Source organism: Centruroides sculpturatus, unplaced genomic scaffold (genome assembly GCF_000671375.1).
Source record: "Centruroides sculpturatus isolate CEXI.00-Female unplaced genomic scaffold, Cexi_2.0 scaffold8, whole genome shotgun sequence".
Lineage (NCBI taxonomy): Eukaryota > Metazoa > Arthropoda > Arachnida > Scorpiones > Buthidae > Centruroides > Centruroides sculpturatus.
Window position 1 is genome coordinate 1572482 of NW_019384535.1, and position 16725 is coordinate 1589206.

The 16725-nt window shown below is 30.6% G+C and overlaps 1 protein-coding gene across 1 annotated transcript; it reads right to left on the minus strand.

Annotated features, from left to right (window-relative positions):
- Positions 1-12046: 12046 nt before the first annotated feature.
- On the minus strand, positions 12047-14279 carry LOC111623209 (frizzled-9-like). Its single transcript, XM_023365709.1, has one exon. It carries the CDS (start codon positions 14221-14223, stop codon positions 12475-12477), a length of 1749 nt encoding a protein of 582 aa, XP_023221477.1. The 5' UTR covers positions 14224-14279; the 3' UTR covers positions 12047-12474.
- Between the last annotated feature and the right edge of the window lie 2446 nt (positions 14280-16725).

Genomic DNA, 16725 nt, shown 5'->3' on the forward strand with positions numbered 1-16725 from the left:
ATCAGTGGTTCCCAATTAGTTTTTCCTGCGTACCACTTCAAGAAAGAGCTCAAACTCGCGTACCCCTTATAGCAGAAATTCATATTAATCCATACTATTATTATAAATTCTAAGGTAATTCTGTCTGTCTGTCGCCTTTTCACTTCTAAAACACTGAACAGGTTTTAATAAAATTTGCCACAGAGATAGCTTACACGTTGGAGACGGACACGGGCTACATTTTACTGCGAGAAAATATCTTACTCCCACGAGAAAATTCGATATAATGCGGGCGAAGCCGTGGGTAGACAGCTAGTGAACAATTTTCTTTACATTTATTACCTTTAAAATACAATTCTAATAATAATGAAAATAACGTAAGGTTATTTAATTTTAACGCGACAAATGCGCACGATTTTCTTTGCGCAACTTTGTAAAATTCGGTTGCTTTTTGGTCAGCTTCGGTCTCGAGTCGTCTTCGAGTCTAAGTCGGTGACGATGTTTAGTTTTCGTGTTTGTCACGGCCGAAAATCCGCTCTCGCAGTGGTACGTTGCGCAAAATGGTAGTAAATATTTTATTGCCGCGTCGCTGACACGATGATAATGATAATTGTACAATTTTTGTTTCTTGTGCAAGAATTTCATTTAGGTATTGTCACAAATGCATTTTTTGATGAAATTTCTAAATTATTTTAGTTATAAATAAATGAATTTGCGAATTCGACATCGTGTTGTAGATTGCCGAATTTTTGATGGTTCACCCGTTATTTTTTGATTGATTCATCTCGTGCATTTAAATTTTAAATCAACCGATTTTAGATTGCTGCGCGTACCCTTTCACGCAATTTCGCGTACCTTAGGGGTACGCGTACCACTAATTGGAAACCATTGGTCTACATTAAGAAAAATTTTTACATTAGTTTTCGCGAATAGGTTCGATCAATGGACAAAAGTGAATCTTTTGATATCAAACTCACAATTTGCATTCGTTAAGAACGGTAGTATGGAAGTTACAGCTTTTGTATTGCTTTCGACTATTCAAATTCATCTTTCTAGAAAAAGACACAAAGTCTATGCAGCTTTTTAAGACTGAGAAAAGGCCGTTTACTATGTAAGATGTCTACTGGGACTTGTTTTATTAACAGAACTTATTATACATTGCCTTTCATTCGATATCAATAGGAAAATTGTGCTAAATTAAAAATACATGGTGAAGATATTCACTATTTATAAAAGCGATAAAATCTTTATTCGGTCACTATTTAGTCACAATTAAAAGTGGTAAGAATACTTACCCTCTTTTTGACATATGCGGAGGTCTCTTGCAAGGTGACCCATTATCACCTTATTTATTTAATTTCATGATCCATGATATTGATAAACAATTCAACAGGGAAGAAAATGGAATTCCAGTGGAAATCAGACAGTCCATTCAATTCAATATGCGGATAATGCGGTGTAAATTTCGATTACCAACATTGGTCTAGAAAGAAAACTAAATCAGGTGCAGAAATATTTTTCTCAGTCGGGAATGAAGATTAACCCAAATAAAACTCATATCCTTATATTTCGAAGAGGAGGAAGAACAGCTGAACAGGATGACGATTTTTACCTTCTAAACGACAAATTGAAAGTAGTCGAAGAAATTTCGTACTTAGGAATTCATTTTACTTCAACACTGTCTTTTGGAAAACGTGTCCAACGACTTCAAAATAAAGCAAATAGAATAATAAATAATTTAATTTTTATATTAGTAAAAATGAAAATTACGAGGGCGGTTTTTTCAAGCTCCGATGGTCCATAAAACAAAGACAAGTGTAAATAACAAAGCCGATTTACTACTTTAGTAGTGGAAAGTCAATCGAACTAGAAATGGAAAAATTTCATTGGTGGTATATTAACAATTTAAATTTGCCTCCTTCCAACTATTAGGCCTATAATCATTTTGAAATTCCATTTAAGACGAAAAGATTTTATATGCAGCTTAGATTGAGCAGTTTCTATGTAGTAGTCATCTAAATATTAAGAACAGTCAATGCACAATGCGTCAAGATCAATTTTCTATCTACCATTTAATTTGTACATGTAATGAATGAATAAATTTTAGAGATCAATTTGACTGTGTGCAAATCTATAGAAGAATTCTACCACAAACTATTTCAAATCGGTCCAATTATGATAACAAGAGTATACAATTTTTTTAACAAAAATGTTAAATTGTCAGAGGACCACAGCGGTAATATAGAAAACGAGCCTCGAGTCTGAATTCACTGATTTAACTCTGTGTATTCAAGTGCTACGGAAAAATTTCCAACATAGGAATTATATTTTATGTTAGTTCAACTTTTGTTTGCAGTGTTTATTGTATCCCCTTGTAGCTGGATAAATTCCATAATATGTTAATAAGTTTGAATTCTAATTCGAATTTGAATAATGCACCCATGTGCAAAACTTAAGGATAATGTGGTGTAAGATATTTATGACAGGAAAAACAAGGAGAATTTCCCATATGTGGATTGCATGTTGCATTGCAAATGGTATCAAACTGCAAGCAGTGTGAGAAAAGGTACAGAGTGGGCAACATGGACGACAATTGAGAATAGTGCGAAAATCAGAAAACGTACCTATGTGTTAGTCCAAGAAACAAGGTGCGACACAGGGACATTAATAGTGTGTGTGATCACCTCGTACTGCAAGACATGCACCACAATGCGAACGCATGCTGAAAACGAGATTATCAAGAAGTGGTTGGGGTATGGCTTCCCATTCTTTGACCAGTACTTCCCTGAGCTCGGGAATGGACCTTGGAACTATTTGATGACGTGCTATCTGCCTGCCAAGCATGTCCCATGCATGCTCTATTGCGTTCAAGTCCGGCAAGCAACTGGGCCAATCAAATCGTCTGATATCTTCTGTTTCAAGATACTCATCCACTATGCCTGCCCGATAGGGACGAGCATTATCATCCATCAGAATGAAGTCACTGCCCACAGCACCTCGAAAGAGACGAACATATTGGTCCAGGATGGCATCACGATACATCGCATTTGTGATCGAACCCCGTGGGAAGACATGCAGAGGAGTGCGAGACCCCAGGATGATGCTACCCCAATCATGACTCTCCACCTCTATACTAGTCCAGTTCAGTAATGTTCTCTGGGCAGAACTGGGTCCCAGGTTCTCTCCAGATGAAAATACGTTGTGAATCACTGCTGAGACTAAACCTGGATTCATCTTTAAACAAGACATGACTCCATTGCTCCTGGGTCCATGTGTGATGTTCCCTGGAACAATTCAAACGAGCTCTTCTTTGCACTTGGTTTAATGAAACACATCTTGCTGGTCTTCTGGCATACAGGTGTTCCTCAGCTAACCATCTGTACACTGTAAACGTTGAAATGTTGGTCCCTGTAGCAGCTGCAAGATCTCCAGCGAGATCCGAGGCGGTGCTGTGTTTATTGCGTCTGGCTGTTAGGCGTAAGTAATGGTCCTCTTGGCCAGTGGTATATCTTGGACATCCTCCGTCACACCTCCGAGTGACGTTTTCACCCTGCTGAAATTGTCGCCAAACTCTTCAGATAACACTTTGGGGGACACTCAATGCATGTGACACTTCCATTTGGGTCTGACCTCTTTCCAGTCGTCTGACAATTCGTCCATGCATAAAATCATCCAAATGGTGTCTCTGCGCCATTCTCCTACATGTGCACTACCAGTATGGCCACCAACACTGCGGTGTGTGTTGTTACCTTTTCAATGTCTAGTGTTGCCACCTTTTCAAAATCGCTGACCCGGACGGCAGGCCAGAAGTTCCTGACGCATGCGCAATGTCATTTTACAATGCGAAGAATAACGTGCATGCCGGTTCTAAATCAGTTACAGTTAGGAACTAGGGACTCGCGTAGGAGTAACGTAAGTAACCCTAAATTGAGAAAGAACACGTACAGATGACTTAGTTCTATTGGATATTGGAGACGTGTACAATCGTACATGCAAAAAAACAGGTCGACAGGTTGCGCACCACACGTCGGCGTAAACAGACTAACATAGCATAACTGCAGATGAGTTTCAATGAATGTGAGTTCTTTCGCTGTTAAAAAAGTGCAAATTTGTAAAAATATTTGCAAGAACTTTGTTGCATCGTAATTTCACAATTTCTACGAAATTCCCAGACAAAATTAATAGTTCATCCGGACAGTGAGTCAACTCCCGGACTGTCCGGGTGAAAACAGGACTGGTGGTAGCACTAGTTCAATCTGTGGTGCAACGAACACAACTATTGATGTGTTGAAACTATGCGCGGCACGTATCTGACTACAACGAGTGTTTAAAGTGCCACCAAGCGGTAGGTTCGTGAATCAAGTGTGACACACAGTCAAGAACTCAAACTAGGAAACACTACATACACTTACCACTGTTTCCCAACATGTTTTATGTGTAAATTTTATGTGCACATTATCCGTAAGTTTTGCACATGAGTGTAATAATAATAAAATATCGTAAGAGAAGGCGTCACACACGTAGTTTTAAATGTTGAAGAGAAAGTTAAGCAACTCGTTGCTGGATATTTTTAAAGATGACAAAGTTATCAGATGGTGAATTCTGAGCTTTAATTCCAATTAAATAACGGGAAAATAGCATAATGACCTCTATAATGTGGATTCATATAATGCTACAGTATATATAGCTACCTCTATACCTCTATATAGCTACAGTAGACCTCTATAATGCGGGTTCATATAATGCGGATTCGTATATCGCGGCGAAAAAAATGCGACCGAATTCGTATAAAGACGCTAAAAGAGACTCGTAAAATGCGGCAAAACGTCATCGCCGACTCGTGTCGCGACAGGATTGGTCGAATCTGGACCAATAGTGGACGAGCAGCCGAACTACCACGCTACAGAGAGTTTAGGTGGGTAAGTCGAGTTTACTATCGTCTGTACAGTATATAAATTAGGTACTGTAAGTTTAATACAGTACTGTAATTTTGTACATTTCTTGTTAAAAAAGCATTTCTTATTCAACGGCCATAAAAATTATTTCTATTAATGATGTCTCCAAAATTCAACGAATTTTTCGCAGAAAAATAACTTATCAAGTTATAAGTTAATTCTGATTATAAAATTCTGATTAAATTATAAGTTAATTCTGATAAGTTATAACGGCGCACCGAACGGCGCGCCGCTCCGCGACGAAAACAAGCTTAAGCAATGGCGTCGTCGAACAGTGCACACTCGGTAAGTAATCCTACAATTTTTTGTTTATAGCATAGTTTATAAGGATTATTCCCAAAAAATTATATGTGTTTTGGAAATGTTGAGTGAAATCAGTCTAGAATCGATTAATTTTATGGAAGAAAACCTTTCAAACAGCCGTAGTCCGTAAACTGCACACGTGCCGGGCTGTGATTGGCTCGCGTATTTAAGGATTCCTACAACGCGAAATTCTTATAAAGTGGAACGTATCTACCGCGTTCTACCGCGGGGATCGACTGTAATTTATTAATAAATGATTAATATCCAACGAATATTTATTGAAATTTATTTATTAATTCTATTATGCTTTGATAATTTGCATACTTTATGCCTCACAGTGTTCATTTAATTCTGCTATTTTGAATTTTTTAATCGTTTTGCATTACTAAATCCAAAAAAAATCCCCCAAAAGAGGGTATATAATAAAAGTCTATAATATATAAACAAATATTACAATAAATTAATTTTTCACTTTCAAATCTGATATAAGATTATAATTTATAATGCTTATATTTATATATTATATACAAAAATATACTTAACTATTGTTATTTTTTGATAATGTCATAAGTGATAACAGTTGATGGTACCACGTGATATACCGCGAATGTAATTTTAGACGCTATCACACGTGAAATATGACCTTAGATCACATTAATTTTAAACTTATGTATGGCTCTAGGACTCTACTGTTTAAAAAATATATATAAATGAAATTTATCCCACTGATGAACACTTCTACGTGTTAAGAGTGGTAGCTGATACTCAATGATCGAGTAAAATTGAAAAAATAAAAAATTTCAAAGTTTTTCAGAACTTGAAAATTATAAATTAGGGGCATTTAGAAAATTGAGGTCCCTTAAAGCCAGTCTTGAGGGCCTAAGAGATAAAATTTGCTATATTATATAGTATAGAAAAGAGTAAGATGTTCTGCCACCATGTCTAATTCTTATCTACAGAAAATTTATTATATCTTTAAAAATAATATAATTTGACAAATTCTAAAAATTCAATTCAAATTCTAAATTCAAAAATGAAATTTTACTATTTAATTCAAGCGTTATAAAAATTATATTTATAGTAATATATAATATATATTTGTATCTACAGCTTCAGAACAAAGGATAAATCTCCCTATACAGTACTTATAAAAAGCATCAAATCTAGGATTCCTTTCATGTTTTAAAGCAATTTACTGACTTTAAATTCAAAAATTATTAAATATTAAATATGTTTAACTAGAAAACATTATCTCGTATAGAAAATTGCATTAAAACATGCAATTTTCTATTCACCATCACTCATATTTTAAAATCCATTTTACTCATTCAAAATTAGAATAATTGAAATAATGGTTAATATTAAAAAACAGTAATTTAATTAAATTTAAGTCAATTTTCTAAACTACAAAAAAATCTCTTTTCAATAAAGATAAAAAGTCAAATACATTACCATACAATCAACCATTTAATGAAGTATTTACAAAAGAGGGAAGCATTTTTTTAACACATGAAGTGACAAACCAATCCCACTTTCTTTGTTAGTCTTGTAAATTGAAAATAAGAAAAGTCATAAATTTTTATTAAGGTTGATATGCCACTTCCTTCCATTTCTTTTAATCGAGCATTTTTCTTATCTCTTGTAAGCTTTCTGTATGATTCTTTATTACTTATTATGATTTATAAAGCTTTTGTATTCGTCTTCAGCTCTTCACAACCCTTGTTCAAATTTTAAATGAATGTTTTTCGAGCTTTTATAAGAAAAAATATTAATTAAAATTACTTTTTGTCGTATATTTTATAATAAAAAAAAATTTAATTAAATTCGAGATTAATTTCAGAGTCTTATTCTTTTAGGAGCTCAAAAATTAGATTAATTACTTTTAATTTAATGTAACTTTATTTCAAATTATATTCATTAGTCAGGATGGCGCTATTTATTAATAGAAGGTTACTATATCGAGATTTAATTGTCTACCATACTAAGGAATTGTATTATAAATTATATAACTTCTTAGTAGTTACTGTATTAACTATAATATGGTATACGTTCAAACCTCGATGTAGTGATTTAGAAACTGCCATCCTCTTAAAATACTCGTGAACAGTTTTCTTCCATGAACAGAGGACCCTTCAGTACTCTGAAGTATAAATGTACGATTTTGCATTGGAAACAACGGTGTTATCAAACTCTCACACTGAAGCCTGTGTTAGACCTCATTACTAAATATAATTCTTATTGTCTGAAGTGTTTCAATTTAGCGCTACACACCATTTACAATTTCAGAGGAAGACAAATCGAAGTTTAACGTTTAAATGTAATTTATATGTACTTCGTTAATTAATATTAGAAACAATAATTATAAAATTAATAAATTAAATATTTTAAACAAATTAAGTTATGAAAACTTGATCTTTATTTTATTGTTTTCAATAAAAATTTGCAGTTAAAATTAAGTATTTAATTAAAAAAATAATTATATACAGCTTAAAATATGAATAATATATTTTCCTACAAATAATTTCACTTATATATAATGTCTATAATCGTATAAAGTTTAAAATATTATTTAGATCAATAAAAATAGTTAATCTCTCATAGGAGCGATGTTTTTAACTGTACAAATATACAAAATTCTTTTCGTTCTGTATGCACGCATGGATAAGCTAACATGCTAAAATCCCCAATGACAAGCCTCGCCATGTGGTCGGTTGTAAAACGATTGTGAGATGTCTTTGTTAGACATTGAGACTCTGTGACAAAAAATAACTGTGCCTAGTAATGATTTTTGGATCACTTCCAAACAGATTATTACATTTAAAAAATGCCACAAACTTCCTCTCCACTTTAATAAATATCCTCACCAGTAACTAGGATCAAAACTGCCGTATTTCTGAAGGGAATAATAATAATAATAATATGTATTTTGAATATGAAAAATTTTTAATTAAATAAAATTATGTAATTTTTCATTAAATTTTTTATTTAAAAAAATAAAAGTGAGATGTCAAAAATTCGCTTTCTCTCACGCTCGTTACCTTGACCTAATTTTATACTATTTAAATATTAATTAAAACAATACATTGCATGATAATAAGTATCATTTGTAATTGTTTAAAACAAAAAAATATATACAATTTTATTATATGTACATTCGGGACCTGATTTAGTATTATTGTAATCCCTATATTCATACTCCCCTTTACTAACATGTAAGTAATAATAAATTTAAAAGACCTTAATTTGTAGCTTCATAACGTCAGGCCCTTCTTATATGGCACTGTATATATAATAATTTGAATGTAAGAAATAAAAATGGTAATAAATTAATCTAGAATAAGAATAAAGTGTTCTATCATAAATTACTAATTCTGTTTCATACTGCTTCTTTTTGATATGTAACAGTTTCCAAATGTTCTATTTCTGTTGAATGAAAGACATAAAAAAAAGTTGGTAACAGCCATACGTTAACATTCAAGGCAAACCATAAATGTAACATATGACAGTCATTAAATCAACACTCTTACAGGGAGAAAAAAAGGCATACTTTTACAAGTTTCGTTTATATCATTTAGAATAAAGTAAATGGCAATTTTATGATGTGTGCAGGAATTTGCTCCATTTTAAAAATAATTATTTTATATACAACATATAAAAATAAATTATAAGTTATAATTAAGTCATAACAGGAATTTTAAATGTTTAAAAATCATTTATTTTATATATATGTATATTTAAAATAATTCTTTTATATAAAATACACATAAGTGATGCTTAAGCATTTGAAATTCCTGTTGTGACATAATTATAATCTAGAAAAACAATTTTTTAATAATTTAGTTAGGGTTTAATTTATAATTTAATTTTTTATTATATTTTTTCGCAATTGTAATTAAATTTACATTAAAATTATTTATTATACTTTATACAGCTAATAATAAAAATACAGTATAATTAAAATTATAATAAATTGTTGTGAGTTATACACAAAAAAGGTACTTATAAGAGCAGGAATTAATTTTTTTATTAATATTTTTTATTCAGAAATTTCATTAACTTGAATATTTTACAGAACATTTAACATCATTTCTAGAATTTATCTCGGTCGATTTCATTAATGTGAATATGAAAGTTTTTCGTGTAAAACTGCAACAGAAGAAATAAATTACATTTTAAATCATTTAAATATTAAAATAAATTAAAATAATATACAATAAATAATTTTTATTCGTTTTAAAAAGGTAAAATTAAACATAAGATAATGTATTTTATCTTCCTTACAAATCAAGGTTTATGCCTTGTTAACAAAGTTTAATTACTGATTGTTTATAAATGATAAAACTTAATTACTTAAGACAAAATCACAAAAAATAACTGAGTTTTAAAAATAAATTCCAGCAATAAAATTTAATTTTTTTAAACATTTTTAATAATTATCAATGTTGCATTTTATGACTTTTTATCGGTTAGTTATCGAGATAATTGCCTTAAATGTCATTTTTATGCTTTTAACGCCATTAAATTTTCATTAATTTTTTAAATATTTAATGTAATTGTTGCATGTATGAGCATCAATAACTGAATAAAAACGTTATTTTAAATTATTAAAAATATCAATTTTTAAAAAATAAAATAGCTTTATTTATAATTATATATAAATTATAATTTATACTCTTACTTATCATTTAAATTATTCGTTTTTTTAATCTGATAAATAATTTTTTACCTGAATAACATTGAAAATTGCTTCCTTAAATTAAATTTTAAATTGAATAAATTAATAATTTATTTACATTTAAAAATAAATAATTTATGGCCTACTTTTTTATTAATTAATATATGAAAGCTTATATGAATTTTTTACATAAAATCTTTAATGAAAATAGGTAAAATGAACAGGAAAATGGGTAGACGGCGGATAGAGAAACAAACAGACCAAAAAAAAACTGTTTATATTGTATAAAACTCTGAACAAACAGTTTTAAAAAATTATTATAAAGGAATATAAAAGTACGGAAACTACAACTATAATCACTACTAGTCACGCTTTGAATATTAAATTAGAATCGTGAAACTCTAAATATTCTTCTTAGCAGTACATGTTTGGAAAATTTGTGTGGATATATTTACTAGTCATGAATATATATCCAGCTTTCAAGACCTCATAGAGGTGAGATGGAGCTCGGAGCGGTCNCACATTTACGATACAATTTATATGTGTTTATATCATATTTTTAGATAAAAGATTAAATTTTGAGTTGGAATTAGCCGTTGTCGCAATTCATAGAGGCTTGTAATAAAAAGGCCTTAATTTTATTTATATAATAATATAATATTATTATATAATATATAATATAATAATATTAATATTTATTAAGGCCTTAATTTTGCGTATTTAATAAGCTATAATTAAGGTGAGGGAGAGTAAAGGTAATTTCAGGCGGTTAAATTGGAATTTATGTAGAAACTTAGAACACTACACATTAATTAAATTATTCTTTTATTAGTTTTAATATATTAAAAGTATTTTATTATTAGTTAAGTTATGCCTTTCATATACTAATGTTATAAGATTTTTATTAATATGAACTCGGTGATTAATTTAATTGCGAAGAATTCTAATTACATTTTATACTCCTTAATCTAAATTTAGTTTAAAGTTTGCTTTATAATTATCGAAATTTGAAGTTTTTCCTTAAAATATTTAAATAATGAAATAAAATTTAGCAATTAAATATATTATAACTGTTGAAGCTGTGCCAAATATAAAAAATTAATTGAGCAAATATTTTAGAAATAAATTATTTAATTAAAATTATTTATAAATAACATCCTCAACAATGTCTAATTTATTAAAGATTTTGAAAAATACATTTTTTAATAAATAAACTAATTCGAAAATTATTCAATTATATTATTGAATTAATTATATCAATTAACCTTTCGGGATAACAAATTTCATTATTTTAATTTTAAATTAAAAATTAAATTTTGTAATTTTTGTTTTTGTGAGAAAAAAATGAATTTTTTTCCTCCTTGTTTAGATTCTACTTAAAATAAAATTTAAAAAGTGAAAATAAAGAAAACAGTGAATCCTTTTATAGAAAATGAATAATTTTATTTATCTTCTGTCAAATGATAAACATAGGAAGATCAAAGCCACTCCGCAGATAAGATAAGAAAGAAAGAAACATTGACCTGAAAACTAATTTTAAAAAAATATCTAAATATTTAAATTCAATTTTTAGTTAAAATTCGGAGCATATTTTTAAATATATATCTTTTATACACAAAGAATGATTTAATAATTTAATTAAATTTATTAAACAATTATTTATGAGTTAAGGTGTTATTTTTAATTTTCTACTTTATTCTGTTATTATTATTAACTAGTTTTTGAATTAAAAATTCGGACATATTCACCCAATATGATTGATTACGCTATATATTGTACTATATTTATCTATGATATAACACTAAAATCAGTTGGTCTATTTTGAAACTGGGTAAAGAATTTAAACTAAATTTACACATAAATAATTGCTTAATAAAAAATAAATAAATAATTTTTAATTATGTTAAAGATTAATTAAGAAAATTGAATAATATTTGATTAAATTTCACTTAAAAATAATTTAATTCTATATAAAATATATAAAAGAATAATTTTTTAAATGTTAAAATAAAATTGTTATCAAGATATTTTAAAAATGTTAATTAAAATATTGTAAAATCGATTTTTTAATTTATGATTATTTTATAAACAAGTAAAATGAAAATATATATAGATTTAAATAAAATTTAGTTGATTACAGTTGAATAGCATTGGATTCTTTATTAAATACAATGTAAAATTACATAATTTACATGAAAATCTTATGTTTGTAGCTATATCAATGACTTTATCAGAAGTTCAAGTGCTTTCGTGATAACTTTAGTCTCATTCACGATGAGAATATACTTCACCTCGATTATCTATATTCAAGTCCACGCATGCATGAACATGGATTGCTTATTCTATACATTAATATCAGCCTAGAACACGAATTATTCATCTACATTGAATCATACAAACATCGGTTCAATAATAATATTAATATAAAAATGCAGTTATTTTACAAGCGACAAAACGTATTTACAATAAAACAATTGTTGTATATTTAAGTCTATTTTGGAATGTTATTATATAAAATTTTATATAAATAACTTTATACAGTATTTATAAAATTTCAAATAATTATACACGAGTCACTTGACTTATGGATTTCCGATACGAAGTGGTTTTAGTTGAAGAACCTGGCGCGTGATATAACGTTCTCGTTTGTTTAAAATCTCTTCTTGGCTTCCTGGAAAGTCGAAGATTACAAAACTTACCCCAGGAATTCCAAGTTTTACTACTCCAGATCCATACGCCAGTCGTTATTCCCAAAAGTAGTGACATAAACACCTTAACGATATATACTTCTTGACGTGGAATACTGTTCCTCAGGGTACAACCATTGTCCCCTCTTAACTGGCACTCTAGAGCAGTAACCATGGCAACAGCTTCCCATGTAGGTCGGTTAGTATATTCGTACCAGTGACAACCTATAACGCAAACGGCTGGTACGCTGTATAAAACTGAAAACACCCCAATACGTATCATTAATCTTTGTAGTTTATCGATATTTCGTCCACCTGTGATCATTGCATTCCTTATACGAACTAAAGATACGAAACCTAACACAATAAACACAGCACCGAGGCAAAAAAATACGCATAAAGGTACAATGACAAATCCTAGAAGGGCGTCACGATCTTGATTTCCAACGTAACATAATCCAGTTAATTCATCACCGTCCACGTGTCTTAAGGTCAATACCACTATTGTAAGAATCGCTGGAACAGTCCAAGCTATAACGTGGAAGTAACTGGAGCGAGATTCGATTGCTTCGTGTCCCCATTTCTTACCGGAAGCTAAGTACCAGGTAAGAGTTAAAATTACCCACCACAGAGCCGAAGCCATACCAAAAAAGTATAACAAGAGAAACACTACAATACATCCGGTACTATCTAATCCATTGGTAATGAGGTGACTACGGGAACCGTCCGTGTGGTCACACGATACAAAATCAGCACCCGCGAATATTCGTAATAAATAAGCTACACTCGTAACGAAAAGACACATACTAAGAAAAATAATCGGTCTTTCCGGGTATCTGAACCTCGAAGTGTCAATCCAGAAGGTACATATTGTAAAAAGAGTCGACATAAAACAAACAGCAGCCCATATTCCCATCCAAATTTCCACAAAGTTTTTATCAGCTCGAGTGAAGTATACGTCACGACCGCACATCTGTCGACAACCATTAGATTTTCCTGTCAAAAGAACATAGCCGTCGGGACATACTATGGAAGGTACACCAGGTAGAACAGTAGGTGTACCGGGTCTAGCTACAGGTCGATATTTATCAGGACGTCTTTGAGGATAGAGCGGTAGACTATTTATTTTTTTAGCAGCATCCTTATCAGGGACGATAGGTTGCGGTCTCGTTTTATGTCGTTCGTCGGTTATGTTCGGAAACTCCATACAAAGCGCATTCTTTTCCGGTATAGGTAATCTACTACAGTTCAACATGGTTGGCCAATTAAAATTAAACTGTAATAATACGGGTAAACAACGCGCTTTTACCTCTTCGCATATACTTTGACACGAAGGAATCGGAAAGTCCACTTGTTCGGTACACATCGGTGCGTATAGAGAACACAAGAAAAATTTTAAATGTTTCGAACATCCAATTTCTACTAAAGGTAAAAATTCGTGCACTTGTATAGCAGCTTCGGCTTGATCCGTGTGTCCCATCACATTAGGCATCCTCGTTAAATTATATGGCATATCTTGACACATCGGTATGGTTATCCTTTCACACTTACTTCGTCTAATTTCTAAATCTCTAGCTAAACATCTCCATACAAGAGCGATCAATATCGCAACACACAAGCGCATAATTGAGTCGAATTCAAATCGGCACAGTTCACATGACAACACACAACCCACACACTGAACTTTCGTACAATCTGTCCTTGGTTTAGGCGAGCGGACGGATACCCCCTATCACAAAAGTCACTCGGACTACTTCCTCCGGCGTAACTACACGTTGTAGTGTGAGTTGTAAGGAGGCGAGTGGTGGAATGTGCAGGAGAGTGTTTGATGTTTGCCGCTCAAAATATCAACGGCCCGAGGCAAGTGGGCTGGTCTCAGGCAGGGAATGGTGCCAGGTCATCCATCACGACAGGGTACCGTGTCCCGGCGTAGTAATTAGAGAATGGCCAGCTACTAGATCTGGCGTCTTGCTGGCTTTTAAAGCTGGAAACACAGCAAACCGATAGCCACTTTCCTGCACACACGTTGCTGATGTAAGGAACTTTAAACACTTGATAATCCATAAAAGCTGCCACAAGGATTTAGCCATTCATCTGATGCAAAACACATTGTACGAGACACTTCAGAGCGGCGTAAGAGTGATTAAACGTCATAAAAACGAAACGATAGAAAATTTTCTTTATTATTATTACTTATAAAGAATAATAATAATAAAAAAGAAGAAGAGAGTAAAGTACAGCCATTCATTTTGTTATTATTACTTTCTTCTTTGATAGTGGCGGCTTATTTTGAACAAGTTGCTGTAAACTTGTTAATAGTCTCAGAAACCTGTTTTGAATTGTATGCGGGCGAGCGAGGAAAAGAAAAAAGAATTAAAAAAGACTGTATCTTTCAATGTGTTCCTATTGTTCCGAAATGTTGCTTCCAATAATTAGCCTATTAGTCAATAAACTTTTTGTTTATTTTCAATAGAAAATATTTCTAAAATTTTATAAAATACAAGAGGGAATTCTTTCGTTTTACATTTATTAAATGCGTTCAAATATTTATTTAAGTTTCAAATAATAATATTAAAGAAGATTTTTAAGCGGTTTAACCGATAAGAAATTTTTATGTAAACCTCTCCTTTTATATCTATCTAAATACAGTAAAACCTGTGCAAAACGGAAACCTGCCAAGCCGGAAAAGATATTCGGTACCATGCCGTTCCGTTTTACACAGGTTTCAATGTATAAAAATAATGCTTAATCATTTAAAAATTATAAACTTTATGTAAATAAATATATTAAATTTTTATACTATTATATCTTAAATGTATATACTGTATGTATTTTTTTAAATAATTAAATATTTTTATATACTAAAATCTGCGTAAAATGGTACCGAATATTTTTCCGGCTTGGCAGGTATTCGTTTTACACAGGTTTATATATATATATTTAAATTAAATAAAGCGATTTTATATTTTACATACAACATTATTTTTTAATGTTATTATTAATTATTTAAAGCTAATTTTTAAAAATAAATTAATTCACTTCTAAAACATTTAATAGCCGTAAATTATATACAATTAAATTTGAAAAAAATTGGCGTATGAAAGTTTAACTAAGTAAATAACCTGTATAGGGTGTCCCTAAAAGTCAGTTAACTGCTGTAAAGCGTTGTTGTTGCCTTATTGAGATACTTAAATACGAATCTGAAAACACGGTGTTCCCCTCAGTTGACAATTTCTGTTCACAAATGTTCAAACGTTTCTGAAACAGAAAACAAACAAAACCCAAAAGTTAGCTAACTTTTGGGCCACCTCGCTATATTAAGTTAACTTGTATCAAGATCAGTCAAAGACAAGATTAATTGTCTGTACTGATTAGAGATAATCATAAAGAATGCTTACAGTTTAGGCAGGTTTCCGTTGTAGTCGGGTTCCGTTTTGGACAGGTTATAAAATTAAAAGTCATTCATTATAAATTTTAACCTAACTAAAACAATAATGATAGATTATTTTTTAAAAGAATAATTAATTGCACCGCTAGAAAAATGATTCTAGCAAAAAATACCATTCGAATAAATCCAATTAAGATAAATATCAGCATACTTTTGTAAGACCTTAAAGATAAATTGCAGAGGCTACGAAAGAAGGGAGGAATAAATACAGTATATCGATTTAAAGTATTTTTTACATTGATAAAATTTAGTTTAAATGATAAGAAAGTAAAGACATTCACTAATTTAAGAAAAAAGTAATAAAATATAATCAATGCCGGATCTAGAAGAAGAAAGAATGTCGTACATTCTTTTAAATCAGATCGTAGAATATACATTTTATCATTTTTTCTTCAATCTCCACCCATTAGATCTGTAAATTATCCTTTGGATTTCTTTGAAGTACGTTGAATAGCCAATAAAAAGATATATTTATGCAGTAAAACCTGTTCAAAACGGAAAAAATATTCGTTACCGTCTGGTTCCAGTTAGCGCAGGTTATACTGTGTCTGTAGGTAATAATTATAAAATCACTTTTACATTAATACTGTATTAATGTAATATTTATAAAAGCATTATATTAAAGTGTATTTTTTCTAATTAATAATTTTAAAATATAGATATTAGCTGCTATATATG